At 39.4% G+C, this 19094-nt stretch overlaps 1 protein-coding gene across 2 annotated transcripts in view; it reads left to right on the top strand.

Moving 5' to 3' along the window:
- Window positions 1-18328, top strand: part of LMBRD1 (LMBR1 domain containing 1) — a 258648-nt gene extending 240320 nt beyond the window's left edge. For both annotated transcript variants that reach the window (XM_065400966.1, XM_065400965.1), the window contains exons 15-16: window positions 16800-16891; window positions 17059-18328. In XM_065400966.1, coding sequence (XP_065257038.1) covers window positions 16800-16891; window positions 17059-17178 — 212 coding nt within the window. In that variant the 3' untranslated portion in view covers window positions 17179-18328. The remainder of the gene's footprint in view (window positions 1-16799; window positions 16892-17058) is intronic.
- Window positions 18329-19094: the final 766 nt, after the last annotated feature.

Raw genomic sequence — 19094 nt, 5'->3', positions numbered from 1 at the left:
CCATTTCTTTTACTGTTTCGGAGTTCGGCCAGCACTGCTTCATCTCCCCAGATGGCGATCAGATCCCGTACCTCCCGTTCGGTCCAGGCTGGAGCTCTTTTGCGATCCTGGGACTGGGACTGGGACTCCATCACGGTTACCTGTGCTGATGAGCTCTGCATGGTCACCTGTGCTCTCCACGCTGAGCAAACAGGAAATGAAATTCAAACGTTCGCGGGGCTTTTCCTGTCTACCTGGCCAGTGCATCTGAGATGAGAGTGCTGTCCAGAGCGGTCACAATGAAGCACTGTGGGATAGCTCCCGGAGGCCACTAATGTCGAATTCCGTCCTCACTAACCCAATTCCAACCCCCCTAAGGCCGATTTTATCGCTAATCCCCTCGTCGAGGTGGTGTAAAGAAACCGGTTTAAAGGGCCCTTTAAGTCGAAAGAAAGGGCTTCGTCGTGTAAACGTGTCCAGGCTTAAGTCGACTTAACGCAGCTAAAGTCGACCTAAACTCGTAGTGTAGACCAGGCCTAAAACTTGGGCTTTATCACCATTCTGACTCAGTAATTCCTTCTTGTCATTGTCTGCAAAGGACACAGTGTCTGCTGTTGGTGCTTTCATGTTGTATGTGTTGCATAGCCTTTTTTGCCCAGACACCACCATCAGCCAGGGTCTTCATGGTTTTCCATTTCCCCTTCATTGGAGTCTGTCTCGATAATGACAGGTGCCTGTTTATTAATCATCCTTTACTCTGCTTTTTTTCCTTCGACACCATTTGCTCTGAGCTCAATAGAACTTGGCAGTTGTTTGGTGGCACAATGCTGGAGAAAGATGGCAGCCTTCTTTCTGCCCTTTCCCTTTTACATTAGCAGTTGTCTTCTCTTTTCTGACTCCTCAAAAGGCCATTGTGGCATAACTGGCCCTTCCAAGTGTGTCAGCCAGCAACTTCTTCAATAAGTCATATGTACAGCTCTTTTAGCTTAAATATGTGAATTTCTAGCAGTTTTACAAAAGGAGAATCATAGGATGAAGTGCAAAACTCAGCTAGGCCTTAACTGTGTGGAGCAGTGATAAGCACTTCCATAAGAAAACACAAATATCTGCCTAAATGCGTACTGAAGAACGCATCAGCCAAATGGCACTAGAATTATTTGTTCCAGTTGTGAAAATCCTCCTTTAAACAAGTTGTGGGTGTGCAACTCCATGACTTCAGTGCAATTGTATTTTTTTGAGGGTAGACTTGGGCCCCTTTTATCTAAAACTTCAATATAGTAATCCTCCCTTAAGCACAGTGAAAATTGATCCTTATTTATACAAAACACTTTTTTTCTTACTGAAGCAAGGTTGTCCAGCCTCAGTTTGATCAGCAGTTGTTTAGTCGTAACAATCAAATAGCATATATGAATAAATGCCAACAAATATTCTGTCTTACTCTTATATTTCATATTATGTTAGCGTTACTATTAACTATACTTACAACTTTCATAGACTCTGAGTGCAATACACAGTACCGCATCCTGATACATGTGTAAGGTTGATGAGAAAATTGTATATTGTTTTTGAGGAATGGAATGTAATCAAACTGTACTGTAGTGAGGGCACACACAAAGCAAAGGTAAGTTGGTTTGTGCAAACTTAATTTTGTCTTTTCTGACTTGACTGTTCTACCAGGCAGTTTTTTCGTAACATACTTTTTAAAATGGAATTTCTTGTTTTTCCAAAGAGAAATTTCATACCATCCCCATTTCAGGTACACAATCTGGATTTATTTGGCTAGACACCACCAGAACACCCAGTCTCATTCACATTATAAGATCCACTGGTAGGATAGTCTCTCTTATATTAAGAGCAGCTGAGAGTCTGCCTTCCAGGCCTTTTAAACCTGCCAAATCAAAGATCTTACTTCAACAGAGCTTTGCATAATAGGCACCTATTTCACTGACAGTGCATCTGCAACTATGGAGACTTGTGATTGAGTGGTGGTTTGGGGAAGATAGAATTTAGGGCAGGGGTTCTCAAACTGGGGATCGGGACTCCTCAGGAGGTTGCGAGGTTATTACTTGGGCGGGTCGCAAGCTGTCAACCTCCACCTCAAACCCCTCTTTGCCTCCAGAATTTATAATGGTGTTAAATATATTTAAAAGTGTTTTTAATTTATAAGGGGGGTAGCACTCAGAGGCTTGCTGTGTGAAAGGGGTCACTAGTAAAAAAGTTTGAGAGCCACTGATTTAAGGAAACTTTTGAGGCTTATGAGCCAGAAATCGAAAACCATTTGCATGCCTTCCTTAACTGCCCACTTCAGCTTAGCATGAAAACTGTAATCAAAATCTATTGTATATGCACAGTATTAATTTCAAAGGGTCATATATTGGTGAGCTCACAACAAATTTTCTCCGGAACACTTAAAAGTACTTAACTTCAGTACGAACTATTTTTATACTGACCTTCAACTTTCTACTCCGAGAAGTTTTGGCTTTAAAGCTGATTTTTTAAAAAACACTTTTTGTAATGAGATAAATGTATTTGTTCATTCTGTTCCTACCCACATATTGGACCAGTTTTGTTTAAACTTAAAAATGGAGGGGAGAGAACCTGACAAATCAAGAATGGAAAATTTCAGTTAGGTGAAAGTTTAGAAAACCGTATGACTAAAACAGAAGTAGAATTGTGAAAGCTGGTACAACCATAACTATAACGTTTGCTATGGCCATCACTTTGATACTTTCCCCATTGTAAAAACAACCCCCATGCTTCCCCAAGCATACTACTTTGGTGCATAACTACAGCAAAAACCGATTATATTTGAAACTAGAAAGCTATGGACATAGACTTTATTAGTGGCTAGTAAGGATAGTAGTTGTTTAACATTATCAAGGACTAGTGTTTTTACTTGATCTGGGGAAAAATAGGTAGGAGTTAGTCAGTTTTTTGTATGCATAATAGGCATCTGCTGAGATTTTAGCAGAGCCACATCTTTAACCCGCTCTACTCTGCGCTGGTTAGGCCTCAGCTGGAGTATTGTGTCCAGTTCTGGACAATGCATTTCAAGAAAGATGTGGAGAAATTGGAGAGGGTCCAGAGAAGAGCAACAAGAATGATTAAAGGTCTTGAGAACATGACCTATGAAGGAAGGCTGAAAGAATTGGGTTTGTTTAGTTTGGAAAAGAGAAGACTGAGAGGGGACATGATAGCAGTTTTCAGGTATCTAAAAGGAGGAGGGAGAAAACTTGTTCACCTTAGCCTCTAAGGATAGAACAAGAAGCAATGGGCTTAAACTGCAGCAAAGGAGGTTTAGGTTGGACATTAGGAAAAAGTTCCTAACTGTCAGGGTGGTTAAACACTGGAATAAATTGCCTAGGGAGGTTGTGGAATCTCCATGTCTGGAGATATTTGAGTAGGTTAGATAAATGTCTATCAGGGATGGTCTAGACAGTATTTGGTCCTGCCATGAGGGCAGAGGACTGGACTCGATGACCTCTCGAGGTCCCTTCCAGTCCTAGAATCTATGAATCTATTTCCCTTTGCTCCTGCCCTTTCCTTACATGACTCTACATTCTTCCTACTTGACCTTACATTGGGGGCTGCGTAAGGACAGCATTATTTGTCTTAGGAACAAATCCAAGTCCCACTGAAGTCAGTGGCAAAACTCCCACTGATTTCGGTGTAAGTAGAATTTGCCCCATAGGTTGGTTCTGGGACAAATTGCAAGAAGATTGCAAGTGTTTTATCAAAACAGAAACCTCCATTTAAAATAAACAAATCCCACAATTGTTGCTTTGGGTACCATTCCATTGTTACAGCCGCTATGTCATATCAACCTGCATTCCATCATGTTTCATGTAACTGTGCCATAAACATGCATTATGTGCACCTATCATGTAATGTACTCTTCTGTTATGGTTGTGACATTTACTGATTTTTTTTTTTTTGTCATATCATCTGTACTGTGGATACTGCATTATGATGCTATTGGGTATGTCTACACATTTAAAAAAAAAATTCATGGCAGTGAGTCACAGAGCCCTGGTCAACTGACTTGAGCTCCTGCTGTGTGGCTAAAAATAGCAGTGTAGACGTTCAGACTCAAGCTGGAGCGTGGACTCAGAGTCCCTCCTCACTCGCCAGATTCCAGCCTGAGCCCAAACATCTCCATGGCTATTTTTAGTCCCACATTGAGAGCGCTACCGTGTGTGTTTGTCCACAGATTTAATTCGCACAAGCTTTGCTATATTTATTTAATGGATTTTGTTGCATGCTTTAAAAATAATGGATGGGCTTTGGTGTATTGTCTGCAGTGAGATGGAAGTGCTCTTATCCTGCTCTGTCTTCTACTCTAGTAATGATAGTAAAAATCTTCCTTTCACAATATTTTCCTTATTGTTTTCTCCTGCTTTTCTGCCATTTTATGTAGAAGCAGTGTTGGCAGGAGGCAGGCTGAGCAATTTAAAAGCTCCGGCTTAAAATTGGATTTGGTGAGTACCTCCTGACCCAAACTAGGGCAATGGCAGGTGATTGGGAGACAGTGGAAAACAGGAAAACTCCTACTGGAAAGAGAAGTGAAACAGTGAATAGAATTTGTACCTATGCTAGGGGAATATGATTAAGGGAAGAACTTCTGCCCTCACACTTGGCTTTTTCCACCTAGTTCAAACGTACATGGTGGCAGCTAGAGAGACTGCAGAAGGTTAAGAGCTAATATTATTTTAAATTCAAGTAAATAGGAACTGGACAGAAATCACAATTTATACACTTACATGGGGTGCCCATCTTGCAAGATGTTATAGGCACCAGCATTTGTGATAGTGTTTCAGGAGCAGGTCTGTGTCAGATATGGTCAGACGCCTTGCTGAACTCTGCTTCATTGTTTCCATCCCACTCATGTCAAAACTCATCTTTCTCGTTCGCCTCTCTCTGGGGATCCTCCACAGTAGCATGAGAAGTGTCCACTGGCATGACAGGGCTGGTGGTTGGGCCCATAGAGACTATAGTGTGAAATTCTGAATACAAGTTTTGGTCATGGGTATTTGAACCAAATTTAATATTGTTGGTCTTAATGCTGGTACATGCGTCTCAGCTCCTTTCCCTTTTTTTCCTGGCACCCATTAATATGTCTTGGCACCCATTAGTATGTCTACAGTAGCCTAGAGTCCATACCTCCTCTGTTAGGTTCTTGTACGTATATCTGTTTTCCTGTGTGTGTGTCTTAAGTGTGCCTGCAAATGCTCCTCAGCCCAAGAAAACTATCTAATTTCTAGACTAGGCTGAAGCCCAAAGCTGACCACAAACCAGAATCATATTCTTGTCATTGGGAAAAAGCAATGTTCTCTTCAGGGCTTGGTAGCTTGTTAATGTGGCTGCTGTGCTTGTAAAGCCCTTCTGAATGTTGAAGAGACTTCTAGTCACTTTGACCCCTGGCAATGTAGTTCAAAAAGCTTAGCAGACAGGTCACTGCTGGAGAGAGTGGTGCTGTGTAGGACTGCAGTGACATTACTTCTTGTGTATCAATAAACCTATATCACTCCCAGTCTGATATTGCTGCTGGATCAGTTTTACTCAATTGGTGGGAATTTGTGACACCTTGCAAAGAGAAATAACTATACCAAATTAATTTGGGGATATTTCAGTGGGAGGCACGTGTATGGATTTGCACATGATTTCACTGGAAAATAAATGAATTCTATCAGTACAACTCTTGTGTGTAGACCAGTCCTCAGAGTTCCAGATATCACCAAATGTGTGTCTGCCTTTTGAGCTCACTGACACAGCTAGAAGCATTCTCTTACATTAAGGCCCTGACAATGTAAATGGGCTTTAAAATAGGTGTAAATAACATTTAATTCTCACATTGGGCTTGTCTACACTTACAGCACTGCAGCACTTAGTGAAGACACTACCTATGCCAACAGGAGAGCTTCTCCTGTTGATGTAGGTTCTCCACCTCCCTGAGAGGCAGTAGCCATGTCAATGGGAGAAACCCTCTTGTTGGCGTAGCACTGTCTACGCCAAGGGTCACTATAACTACATTGCACGCTCCTGAGCATCGTAGTTATACCAACATAAGTTTGTAGTGTAGAACAGGGCTTGGTGTAAATGAGAGTAAGGTTTCTATTTCGTTATCTAAGGACTTGTCTACATTTAAAATGCTGCAGCACTGCAGTGAAGACATTAGAGTTTTCCAGTCAGCATAAGTACTCCACCTCCTCTAAAATTGTTTACCTTTTTGTTTTCCTCCCTCTGGAGCATACTGTTCTCCTTAATGACCAGGGGTCACTTTAAATCGGTCTTTTTTGAGTTCAATTGCCTGATCATTACCAAGCTTGTACATTTTTCTGAAAAAAATCAACAAATCCTTCTTTTTTTGGCATAATGATATCTATTGATAACAGTGCAAATTTTCTCTAAGAAAGTAGTACAGGTTTGAACCTCTACAGTTTTAAATTGTGTTAAACTCATACTTCCTTTTTACTCATCATCTAGAGACACAAACAACTTTCCCTTTCTTCTTTTATGCTTTGGAAGATTATTTGTGCATTTTAAAAGATACATAAAGGGAGATGGAATATATTTTGTAATAAGCTGATGTTTATCCTTCTAGAGTAAACTGAATCTTTACAATGCATGATGAAACATATGCTTTTTTTTAAAAGACTTTGTTTTTGCAAGACCGTAACGTGGTGTTTGAGTAGTTTTCCAATTATTTTTTAAGTAGTCCTGTTTTGACATCGTTATGGTTAAATTAGTCTGACACTTTGGCTAATTACAGTAGTAAATGTCATGTGCTATGTGGGGATGAAATTTATCTGGCAATATTCATGCATCTTAAATCACAGACGTGACATTAGGTGCCCTTTGAAAATTAAGAACTAGTCAATTGTTTGGCAAATTCATCATTAGTTGCTAGGCAACTTCAGGTTTAATGTTTGATAATTAAAAACAGCAGAGCATGAATCAGCACTCTCTATCTATTTCACCAATGATTAAAATACAATACCTTTTACATAAACTGTTAAATGGATCAATATTACTTTATATATTTGTAAATAACCATTTTTATTATGAATAATTAGCTTTTTAGAGTGGCCTGAGTACGCTGGAGGTGGCATTCATATACTGGCTAACCATGCAACCAAAACATCTTGCAACAGTAATAGTTTTAGACCTGCCTAATGATCTAACAACAATGCTGCTTGCTGTGATGTTGGAGGCCCATCTTCTCCATTGTTGTGGACTTGCAGCATGTTATAAAAATGGATTTGTGGGAACTGCTGTTTTCATAAGCATTTTCAGGTAGCTGATTCAGTGACATCAAAAATAATAAACATAGTGAGCACTTATGTGGTGTTTTACCTTTTTCAAAGAGCTGTTGTAAAATTAATGGCCAGGGGGGGAACAGGTGGCTAGATGACGAGCACTTCAGCTGCTACTGTCAGAGAAAAGAAAGGATAACAAAAAATTTTAATACCATGGCTGGCTAACTTCTCTCCTCCTCCCTGTCTCCCCACCCCAACAGAGGAAACTTCGTCATGTGAAAAAGACACAAGAACCTGGTATTTCTGGAAATGTTATAATTACTGCTAAGTGTGAAAATTTTCCTCCTTTTCAACTTAGAGTCCTTGTTACAGTAGTTTCCTTTGAAGGTGAAATAGTTTCTTGTCCATTTTAGTAATTTATCTTTCTTAAGTAACAGGCTAATTCACTTCTCTGAAGAAAAACTTGGGTAAGAACATTGGTAAATTGAACCCGAAGACTGCTGCCATGCCAGAATAAAAAATTTCCATCAGTGGACTGGGAATAAAATACATTTGGCTTTTCTGGTAATTGTTGCTATTAGAAACTGTAGCTATCCTTTTCTAGGGCTTCAATCATCCTTTTTCTGTAAAGCATCTGTCTCGTCTTATACCCTGAACCTTCATTGGTTTAACTAGATAATGCTGATAAAGCAGTATACTCTTTTCTTTAAGAGGTAGTATTTCCTTTAACTATCTCTGCATGGGTGCCTTTCCATGTCTGCATCTACTCCAGAGGGTCTAAATGTTTTGAATAATACTCATGACAGTTTCCATTCTGGGTAACAAGTGGATATTTTAAGTCAGATTAATGCAGTAATTTTCCCCCCCTCGCTTCAAACTAATTTAGATAGACTATACAAGTAGTCTTTCTCTCACAGCATTGAGGCAGTATCTACAGCCTTCTTATATCCATGAATAAAATCTGCAAATTTGAGTTTTAAAAAAAACCTCAACTACATCTCTTAACATTTGGAATTTTCATGTCTTAATATATTTATCCAAAATTTAGTAATCTAATGGAGTAGTCTGAGTATAAATATCCTGTAGTATTCTTGCCAAATCCATAAATTTATACCATTATCTTATTGAGTTTGACATAATACAAAAATAGCCATAATTTGAACAGTTGAACTTCTGTCCTATTTCATTAAAATAACTTTTGTAGGTCAAACTGGTCCAAAATACATACTGTAATTTGCTTAGCAAGATTACCGTAGAGAGCCATCTGTAGGTCTCTTAGCAATTCTGCAATTCAGGTGAACAGCTGGAGGGCTGCAGATGGTGGGGAGACTGTGCTATCCCCATTCATTAGGTATTGTTTTTCCACTTTTCAAATACAAAGCAGAGGAGGAGAGAGAGCACTATTGGCTAAATCTTACTCCATTTCTTTTTTCTTATTGAATAGGATTTGATAACTAACAATGGAGGGGTTTTCAAATATAGTGGCACTTTACATTTTCTCTTTAATCTGCTGTCAAGCTGTCCTACAGTGGCTAAAGAGTGCAAGTATCAAGTTCAGGGCACATTGTTAAGGAGCAGGGCAGAGACCCTGCTTAATTGGTTGTGAGTTCTATAGTTCAATTTCACCAACCAATTATCAAGTGTAAACTCCTCAGACACTATAACAGCCTTAACATGGAGCCACAGACAGTTCTCTTGGGTACTCCAATCTATCTTGCCACCCAGGTAAGCTTACTTTTGTGATAGATGGTCCCTTAGACCAAAAATCACAGGTTACTCCCATTCCCAAAGGTACAGTCACTTACCCTAGGTCAGTTGTACCTTAGATTTCACACCAAACACAACACTTGTATCTAATCCTATAATAAACTAAAGATTTATTAATTAGGAAAAGGAGATAATTATTTACAAGGTTAAAACAGGTTAACATATCTATACACACATGAGTTCCAATCTTAATTTTCAAAAAGTAATAGTAGCTTCTATAATAAGCTTTAGGGCTAACCGAAGCCATGCACTGCGGATCTTTTGCTTAACTTTAGTAATCCTTGCCCTTCAGAGTCCAAGCAGCATAAAAAACACAGTTCTTCTTTGTTAGGGCTTTTTATTCCTTCCCCCCTTCTGCTTCAGGTTGCAAATTCAGCTGTTGAGAGGAATTCACTTGCACATCCACTCTTAATAGAGGTGGGGAGCAATCCAAGTCTTTTGCCCTTCAATGTTTCGTAATAGTTCGTCTGGTGTTGACGGGTCTTCTTTTGTTGGGCAGGAGATAGCTCCTGTTGGAAACTAGTATTTCTTACTCGTTAATGCTTCTCTCCTGTCAGGTGATTTACAGTTACAGAGCAAACACTTAAGTATCACATCATCATATGGTATACCGATATTGTAAGGGAGATTAATGCATGCAACAATTTACAAGCATTTCATAAAGTCTAAACACATTCTTATAATGCTAATACTTATTTTAACAATACCAACACACAGATGAGCCAAACTGGTTCCAGCTATGTATTTGTCAGAGTTAAACTGAGACCTAGGGCCCTTGGCAGGAGCTGGCACCTGGTCTGTCAGCATCATAACTTCACATTTTTATTAGGAATGGATGAACAGGTTCAGATAAAGTAAGAACGCAAAAAGTCTTGTTTTTTCTTACACAAACCAAATCTCAAACCTTTTCTGACTTTCTGAGTTTGCTTCCATTAAATTCTCATCTCTCCTTAACCGTCTTCATTTGGTTGTGAGGCTTGTCTGTGTCTCAACTTGGGCTCACTGCTATGCCCTTTAATTTTCTCCAGGATTTACCTGTTTGTCATACCCCACAGTGTACCTCAAAAACTCCAAAGCCAGATATAGTGAGCATTGCAGCTTCTAGTGTGCTTTTTTAGCAATAAAAAGAAAATGTATTAAAGGAAGCTTGCCAAAGTGGCTAGACTCACCCACTGGGCCCCACTTCTGTTATCACCATCTATTACTAAGGAACAGGGCTGCAGAGCCTCTTGTTCAAGAATCTCTATCATGCAGAGAGGAGCCGTAGAGTCCTTTGCAAAAATGAGAGGAATGAGGCCTGGTCTACACTAACCCCCAAATTCGAACTAAGGTACGCAACTTCAGCTACGTGAATAACGTAGCTGAAGTCGACATACCTTAGTTCGAACTTACCGCGGTTCAGACGCGGTCCACACGCAGCAGGCAGGCTCCCCGTCGACCCCGCGGTACTCCTCTCGCCGAGCTGGAGTACCGCAGTCGACGGCGAGCGCTTCCGGGATCGATTTATCGCATCCAGACCAGACGCGATAAATCGAACCCGGAACTTCGATTGCCAGCCGTCGAACTACCGCGGTAGTGTAGACCTGGCCTGAGAGTCTCCAGTGTACTCTCTTCATAGAATCCTGTATCAGTGAGGGTGTAAGAGAGCTACAGACAATCCTTCCAAAGAGAGCCCTGCCAGCATCACAGAGGGAATAGTAGCACTTCACAGACTTAATGGATTGCTTTAGTGTGCTTATTTTCTGGCTTGAGCTAGATACTGTCATTTTAGCTACTAACTTTTTACTAAATATAACAATTCTGACAGAAGAAGTTAATTTCTTACATAAGTATTTAGAGAGGATGTCCAATATACCAGAAAAGAAAATAAGGGAGTCCATACATTTTAGTAATGTTTTAAAATGAGTTCATAGAGATAAGTCATGTCTCTTCTACAATCCTGCAATATTTCTCAGTGGGGATTAATATGAGAGTCTTTGCCTTTTTGTGCACTGCACATCCTTCTTCTTTTTTTTGGTTTTTGGTTTGTTTTTTCTTTGTGGCTGTTTAAAGCTGCTGCTCTAAAGACCTGTTCTTTTCTCTAAAATGTTAAGTATGGTCACAATGCTTCTTCATCTGCACCAGTTTTATTCTCTCTTCCTATCTTATTGTTTCAGTGATTAGATTTAGAATTTACTGTAAATCTTTGTGTGTGAAGGTAATTGCTGCTGTTTTAAGCATCCTTTCCATATGAAGAGGGCATGAGGGTGCTATTATTTGTTAGCTTTCATCAACAAATGTTTTGACTTTCCTATAAGGTAAATATACCTCTAAAATAATCCTGTTCCTTTTAAAGCATACTGACCAGACAACATGGCTTTGTAAATACTCCTCCAGCATGCTGTAAATGTTTGCCTTCACCAAAGAATGTTCCTGTTTTTTCCTTCTAATTCTTTATACTTCATCCATAGGCAAATCCATGGGTGCAGTAAATTTATAGACTCCTCTGTTCCTCAAAACAGATAAACTACTGACCTGTCAGTACAATAGACTGCTGACTCTGATCTTAGCTGGTCCATAGCTTTGCTTCATAGTGCTTTTGTATTGTTTGGATTATGATTTAAATAAACATGACCATTGCATTTCATTAGTTGTCCCTTGAATAGCCTCTACAAATTCCCACTCTTGGTTCAGTTCATCCTTGAAATGAAGCTGGAACTATTTGGAAAGCAGTAATTGCTGCAGCCATGTATTTTCCGGAAAGGACGATGTTCTGGCAGGCAGTGTAAGCAGAAATTAACTTCCAACATGGATGATTTAAAAGGGCTTGGTAATTCACTCTTTCATGTATTATTTCAGCATACATAAAAACTTATATAGAGGTATCTCTTCAAAACAAATGAAAATGACATGTTAAAATTGTGGTCTGGGGAGGAAGTGGCTTTGGTTCCCTGACCAATGCAACTTCCCTAGACTATAACCTGGGTATTCTCTCCAATAGCCCCAATTTCAAAAGTCATCAGGAATAGAAAATAAGACCAAAACTTGGGCACTATTAATAGTTTCAAACTGATCTCTTCAGTTATTGCATTCAGTCCCCTAGGTTTGGCAGCAGAGTTCCCTTTTCAGCATCCAAACAAATTTATCCAGTGGAAATGGAGAGATTACCTTTCTAGTCCATACAGAGGCGAGTTACTTCAGTATTCATATGTTATCCTGATCTATTCTTTGAAAAATAAAAATGTACTGAGCACAGACAAAGATGCAATCACATATGCCAGATTCCCATTCAAGAATCTTTTGTACTTGGTCATCCAAAGATTCCTGAAATGCTTACTTCACTGTTTCCCACCTTCAATGCCTTCTTGTGGTTTAAATCTAGTTCTTGCTAAATTTATTAAACTTCCATTTGAAACTTTGGGAAAATATTCACTGTGTAATTTTTTTCTGAAGATTGCATTTCTCACAGCAATAACATTGGCCTAGAAAATCAGTGATTTGCAACCCTAAGGCCAATATTCCTTACACAGTGTTCCACAAGAGCAAGTTAGCTTTACTCCCACATTCCATTACAAAATTCTAAGTACTGTGATCTCTGAATTCCGTATAATCCCAGTCCGTTGGTTTATATGTATGTTAATTTAAGCAAGATGTTAAGAGTTTTGAGTTATTATTTAGGTAAGACTACAACTTTTTTAAATCTCTGAGATTTGTAGCAGATGGATAAACATGCAGGAGGGAAACAGTAAACTTTTTTTTACAAATTTGTCATGACGGTTTCTCAGCACTTGAAAATCTTAGGTTGTATTGTACCGGGTCCAAAGCTTCTTCAGGATATGTCAGGATTCTATCTGGTATGATATACAAGTCTTCTCCCTGGAATTGGGTTCATACATTTACACAATATTAATTTCTTGACTTTACCAATTCAGGGGAGCAGTCCTACAATCTTTGGTTTAGTTGATTCTCCTCACGCTACTGTGAGTTAATCTCCAGAGAGGTTGTATTTGTCCATATTCCGTGGGTATAACACTCCATGGGAAATGTTACAAGATCTTTTACACCCACACGTGGCCAGGATCTCTGTTACGAATCTTGCAAAAGACAAACACTTCAACAGCCTTTAACTCCTAGGTTCACTGTCAGAAGGAAGAGTGCCACCTGCTGAATCACAGTTAATTCATTTAAAGAACAGGAGTATTTGTGGCACCTTAGAGACTAACAAATTTATTTGAGCATAAGCTTTCGTGGGCTACAACCCACTTCATCGGATGCAAGTGGGTTGTAGCCCACGAAAGCTTATGCTCAAATAAATTCGTTAGTCTCTAAGGTGCCACAAGTACTCCTGTTCTTTTTGCGGATACAGACTAACACGGCTGCTACTCTGAAACCAGTTAATTCATTTGTTTCATTTTTCACATTTTTGTCTTCCTTCTGTTCGTTCCGATCTCCTTTACCTTAAAATAGTCATTCCCTGTGTATTATTGATCTTTTTGTTCTCACTTCCATGGCAACTCACTTTAATATTCTGCTCTTACATGTGATGTCACATTACTTCAGTTTTCAAAATAAAATACACAAAATCAAGCTGAATTTATTCTTTTGTATAATTTATGGGGATGAAGGGTGGACTGAAATACATTATATGGGTTCCAAACTGCTGTTAACATATGAACTGCTCATCCCACTGGCCAGGGTGTGGCTTTGATGGGATCTGGAACTCTGGAGAGACATTTTCTGGGGCCAGGAGAGAGAGGGATCTCCACTGGGAGCAGCTGAAGCAGTATTCTATATGCCCCCTCTTTTTTTCTCTCTCTCTTCCCTTTCCTTTAGTGTGTGGGGCAGCTGCGTCTCTTCTCCCTTCCCCACCCCCTGCCTTCTTCATGTTGCAAGTTATTGGAGATCACGTGCACATGGGCCTCCAGGGCATGTTCTGCCCAATGCTGCTGCCATTGGACAGTGGAGGTGGTGCTAGGGCTGGGTGACTGGTTCTCATTTGGTGGAGAACAAGGGAGGGTTGATATAGTTGGCTGCCAAGGAAGGGTAACCATGGTGGGTTCCCTGTTGCAGCCTCACCCTTCCCACCTTTAATCTAGCTGCTGGATTCTGGTGGTGCTAAGAGCTAGGTTGATTGCGAGTTTTGGGTCCTGGAAGGGATTTTTCCCATAGGGCAAACTACTGTATGGGTTTTCATCTTCCACTTGGCGCCCAGCAGGGGGTTTAAATTACATATTTGGCAGATTCCGGTGCAGTTGGTGGGTTAGCAGGGGTGCTGTTGAGGTCCCTATAATCAGTGGGCTGCCTGGGCATTGGTCTTGAGCACCGCACTGCATGTTGAGGGGGTTTGCCAGAAATCGTGAATGAGCGACAGGGAATGGGTCACTTGATGGTTACCTGTTCTGTTCATTCTCTCTGGGGCATATGGCATTAGCCACTGTCGAAAGACAGGCTACTGAGCTAGATGGACCTTTGATCTGGTCCAGTATGGCCGCTCTTATGTTCTTATGTCTCGTGCAGCCTATGGCTCCCTTCAATTTAGCTTTGCTACCTCTGACATGGAGATGGAAAGCAGGTTGGGACTCTGCTCTAAATCAAGGTCCCTCGGCAGGTCCAAAGTTGTAGAGGGGGCATGGCCTTCACGCTTTACACTTGCCCTCAGTTTTATAGTAGACTGGGGTCATTGGTGACCATTGAGAACCACACTGGAATAAGCCTGCTGAGTGTTCTGGGATGATTACGCCAGTTAGTTAAGTTTTAAATAAAGTTGTAGCCTCTGCATTTAACTATGCTATAGTGTCTGTCTCTCACGTTTTCTGTGTCTGTTTCATTTCCATCAAAATGTTGAAACGAAACACTTTGATATTTCTGAATTGAAACTTTTGGAATTACTGTGATGTGGAAAACTTTCTGTTCCCAGGGAATGGACATGCTGAATTTCCTCATCTCTAGGAAATATGGTCACCTTTAAAAATTGTATCAAGAATAGCATTACCCTTTGAACAAATGTCTTCAGACAACCACTACATCCAAATTCTGTCAATTGCTGAAAATTTGGGAACTCCAATTCACTTGGGCTTGGTGATTAAAAAAATAAATTTGATATGCAAGAACACAAGTGCTTATATAGGAAAAGTGAATATTTTGGTGACTTAATGGAAATAAATAGCATTTGAATAAACCTTCTGCAGCATTTTGGGACCAGTAGAAGATGATAGGTCTATTATGCAGTCCCTTGTGGGCAATCCTATTAAGAATTTAACGCATTATAAAACCAGAAAAATGGGGTAATGTCTGTTACTTTTGACTCCTCACTAGTACTGCATCTGCTGTACACAACTTAAATAAACACGGGAAGTGGTCACATTTTCACATCCATATTAATAAATGGATACAATCCCAACTGTTTTTTGTTTTTCAGAAATGGCAAATCTTTAATAAGTACCTTGTAAGAATTAACAGCTTTCTTTAAGGAAGAACCTGTTTTACACTGGTTAATAGTTGTTCTACTATTTTGATGAGCAGTGCATCCCTGATATGCTAAGATTCCAGAAGAATGTGCACAGCTTAAAGTCACAGAATTTTTTTTCTGTTTTAAAATGTATGGGAATTTGTGAGCAAATATACAGAGAATGTAGTTACATCTTCCCTACCCAACAGCTAGATAGCAAGAGAATCTTGTTTGTTTTTCGGCCAGATCTAGAAGCCAGTGCTCTCTAATTTAGAGACATACGTTCATGACACAACTTGTAGTGAAAATTCATAATTTTATTAAATGATACCTTCACTTAAAGCCAAAAATCTTGTTTTCCTCCAAAAAATTTGTAATAGAGAGAATCTTTCCATATGAAAATTGCTTTTTTTAGTTACCATTTATTAGTAATAGTACAGTTTCACCCTGAAGAGCTATCAGTCTGAGGCCTCAATCCTACAGACACATATATTGTGTCTTTATGCATGTGAGTAGTCCCATTGGCTTCAGTGGGCTTATTAGTGTGAGTAAAGCTAAGCATATACGTAAAGGTTTGCAGGAGTGGGGCTGCAGTTAAGACAGGATGCAAGAAGTTCATGCAACACACGTGTGAAGGGAGTGCCTCAGTATTGCCTACAGTTTTATGCGTGGAAGTAACTTGTTCAGTAAGCAGACGTACGTCTTTCTGTGTTTCTTTTAGAATGTAGTGTGTTGTGGGTTAAGGATTTCCCACACAGGCCTATTTGCTCTCCCCCTAGGGTCTGGACAGGCTGTAAAGGGCTAATTCTATATCAAGATAGTCTGTTGAATCTGTAAAAAATCCATGACTTTTACCTTTTGTTTCTTCCTCCAGATCTGCTTCCCGAGCATTCTTAAAACCTACCGTATTGTTTTGGAGGGATGGTGGGGATTTAATCAATCCTGGTGGCAGATTTCTAGTCCAAATCAGACCTCTGCTTTTTTGGGTCATATAACCTCTCATATATGTCTTTGCTGTAGCAGAACTCAAATAGATAACTGGAATTTTTAAAATCAACTTTGGGTTGAGCCTGCAAACATGTATAGTTTCAACCAATAGATTTTTTTTTTCAGACAAGTCTACGTAATTCTCTGTGAAACTGCATTATTTTCTTTGTAATTATTGTTTCCTCAGAATAAATTATTCCATAACTATAATTAGCTTGTATATCATTGTATCTTTAAGAGAAGACTGTCTATTTTGAGCGGCGTAGTAGATTTCTGCTATATTTTTAATATTAATCAGTTTACTGTTAGCTGTAATTCCAGAAGATTTTACTATACCATGAAATACACACATTGGAATAACCATTTTGTCTGCTTTATTTTAGATCAGTGCACTATTACTCGGACCTACCTTTTCCTTCATAAGTTTTGGTTCTTTAGTGCTGCCTATTACTTTGGGAACTGGGCATTCATTGCAGTAAGTAATGTGACGTAGAGATACTTACAAATCAAGTTGAATGTTTTAACATAAATGGTAACTCTCAGGTATTTGCATCACGACTGTGACATTTAACTTTAAATGCATCGCTTTCATATTCTTAAGTGAGATCGAGTAATACATATGACACTCATTTAAATTCACAGGTCTTTTTAATCGGATTAATTGTGTCATGTTGCAAAGGGAAGAAATCAGTCATTGAAGGAGAAGTGGATGAAGATGATTCAGACATAAGTGATGATGAACCATGTGTCTATTATGGTTGACAGCCTTTTGTCCTAAAGGTTAAAATAAATTGTAATTTAAAATTGTCTGAAAGTTGTGTTTATGTGGAATTTTAATCCAAATGTTAAGCAAATTCTCTCGCTTGTGGTAAAAAAAATAAATTGAGAGAGAAAGTGGCAATATTAATTTAAAAGGGGTGGAAAACTGAATATTTTTTGTTTCCTGAAGAATACATCACTGTATCGTAGCAGAGCTATTATTGAAATTGGGTTGGAATAATATATATAAAATGTACTGTTTTTATGATGGAATGCTTATGTGACATGTTTTCTAATGTACAATTTGATATTGTAATTGCAGTTGATAATATTTCAGAGTTAATGTTGCCCTTCTGTTACTAGTTTTTGGTTTCTTAAATTTCTTTCATGTCTGACTTGTATGATTTTTTTTACAGCAAGATTGAATTTATAGGGAATTACGTTTAAAAATCATACTGAAACAGCTGGTAAACAAACATTGCTTGAAAGACTCAGCTAAAGTTCCTTCACTTTCCAGAAGTGTGGCAATTTATGTATAATTAATTTTTGCAATAATAATTTCACTGCCATTACTGTGATATGCATATAAAGTTATAGTCCATGAGATAGTGTTTAGATTTACAGGAATATCTTTAAATGTACTAAAAATACATACAGTGAGCTCCAGAGTTCATTCCCAGTATGCTAGGAATAAACAAGTTGTGTAAACTTCCACTGTTTCTGAAGCTTAGCCACGACTATATTTCCATTTACTAGATCACTGAATTTTGTGGCAACCTGGATATAGCCTTTGCTCTGTTACTCTGATATGTGAGAAGTTAAACATATTATTCCGTATTAACCATACTATACAGCATCTTGGCAGTGTTTCTTCAAAATGTTATAAGATCTAAAACTGTTATGTGATTAAACTCTTTACTGAGTAGTATTAACCACATGGATTAATTAAAACATGAGGTTAATTATGGTACTTCTATTTTTTCAGAATATATTAATACAAATTCTCTGGATTAAGACTATTTTCCCTATCTGAAATAGTCAGTATAATCATTGTCATTTTAAACAAGTCATTAAAAATGAAATACAAACATAATTGTAACACTGTAAACATTAAAAAGTTTAATTCCACTAAACTAGATGTTTTCTTTGTATACTTTTTTGTAAAATAAACTTACAATATCTTAACTATACCTTCTTCTTGAGTTCTTCTTTGTAAACCAAAATGCATTTGTGCTATCAAGTATCCTTTAAATATTGACTTTCCATGGGTTATTACCATTATTTCTTTAAAAGTGCAGACTTGCCAATTCCTAAAAATAGTGCAAGAGATAAAATGCATGAACTATAACAATACAGTAAAAGCTGTGTTATCCAGCATTTTACCACCCGGAAAGCTCAGCATTTCTGATCTTCATAGAAAGTCCGGTTTATAATCTGGTTGGCGCAGGGCTGGTAGGCTCCCTCCCTGGCACTGTGTGGCTCCCCAGAAGCAGCGACATGTCCCTGCTGCTCCTAAGTGGAGGAACAGCCCATGAGGGGTTCGGAGTGCGGGAGGGGGTGCAGGGCACAGGCTCTGGGAGGGAGTTTGGGTGCGGGAGGGGGCTCAAGGCAAGAGGTTGGGGCTCGGGAGGGTGCGTGGTGTGCCGGATCTGGGCCCACCCCAGGCAGCTCCCTGCAAGTGGCGACATGCCCCTGCTGCTCCTAGGCAGAGGCATGGCTAGGCGGTTCTGTGCGGTGCTCCTGCCCCGAGCACTAGCTCTGCAGTTCCCATTGGCTGCGGTTCCCAAGCCCCCTCCCACACTCAAGCTCCCTCCCAGAGCCCTCACCCCCTCCCACGGTCCAGCCCTGACCCCCTCCCACACTGAAACTCCCTCCTCTTAGTTAACCAGAAATTTTTACTTACCAGCACCCCTCAGTCC

The sequence above is a fragment of the Emys orbicularis genome, chromosome 3, assembly GCF_028017835.1.
Source record: "Emys orbicularis isolate rEmyOrb1 chromosome 3, rEmyOrb1.hap1, whole genome shotgun sequence".
In the NCBI taxonomy this organism is placed as follows: domain Eukaryota; kingdom Metazoa; phylum Chordata; order Testudines; family Emydidae; genus Emys; species Emys orbicularis.
Note: the sequence above shows the minus strand (reverse complement) of the source record. Positions and strands in the feature narration are given on the sequence as shown.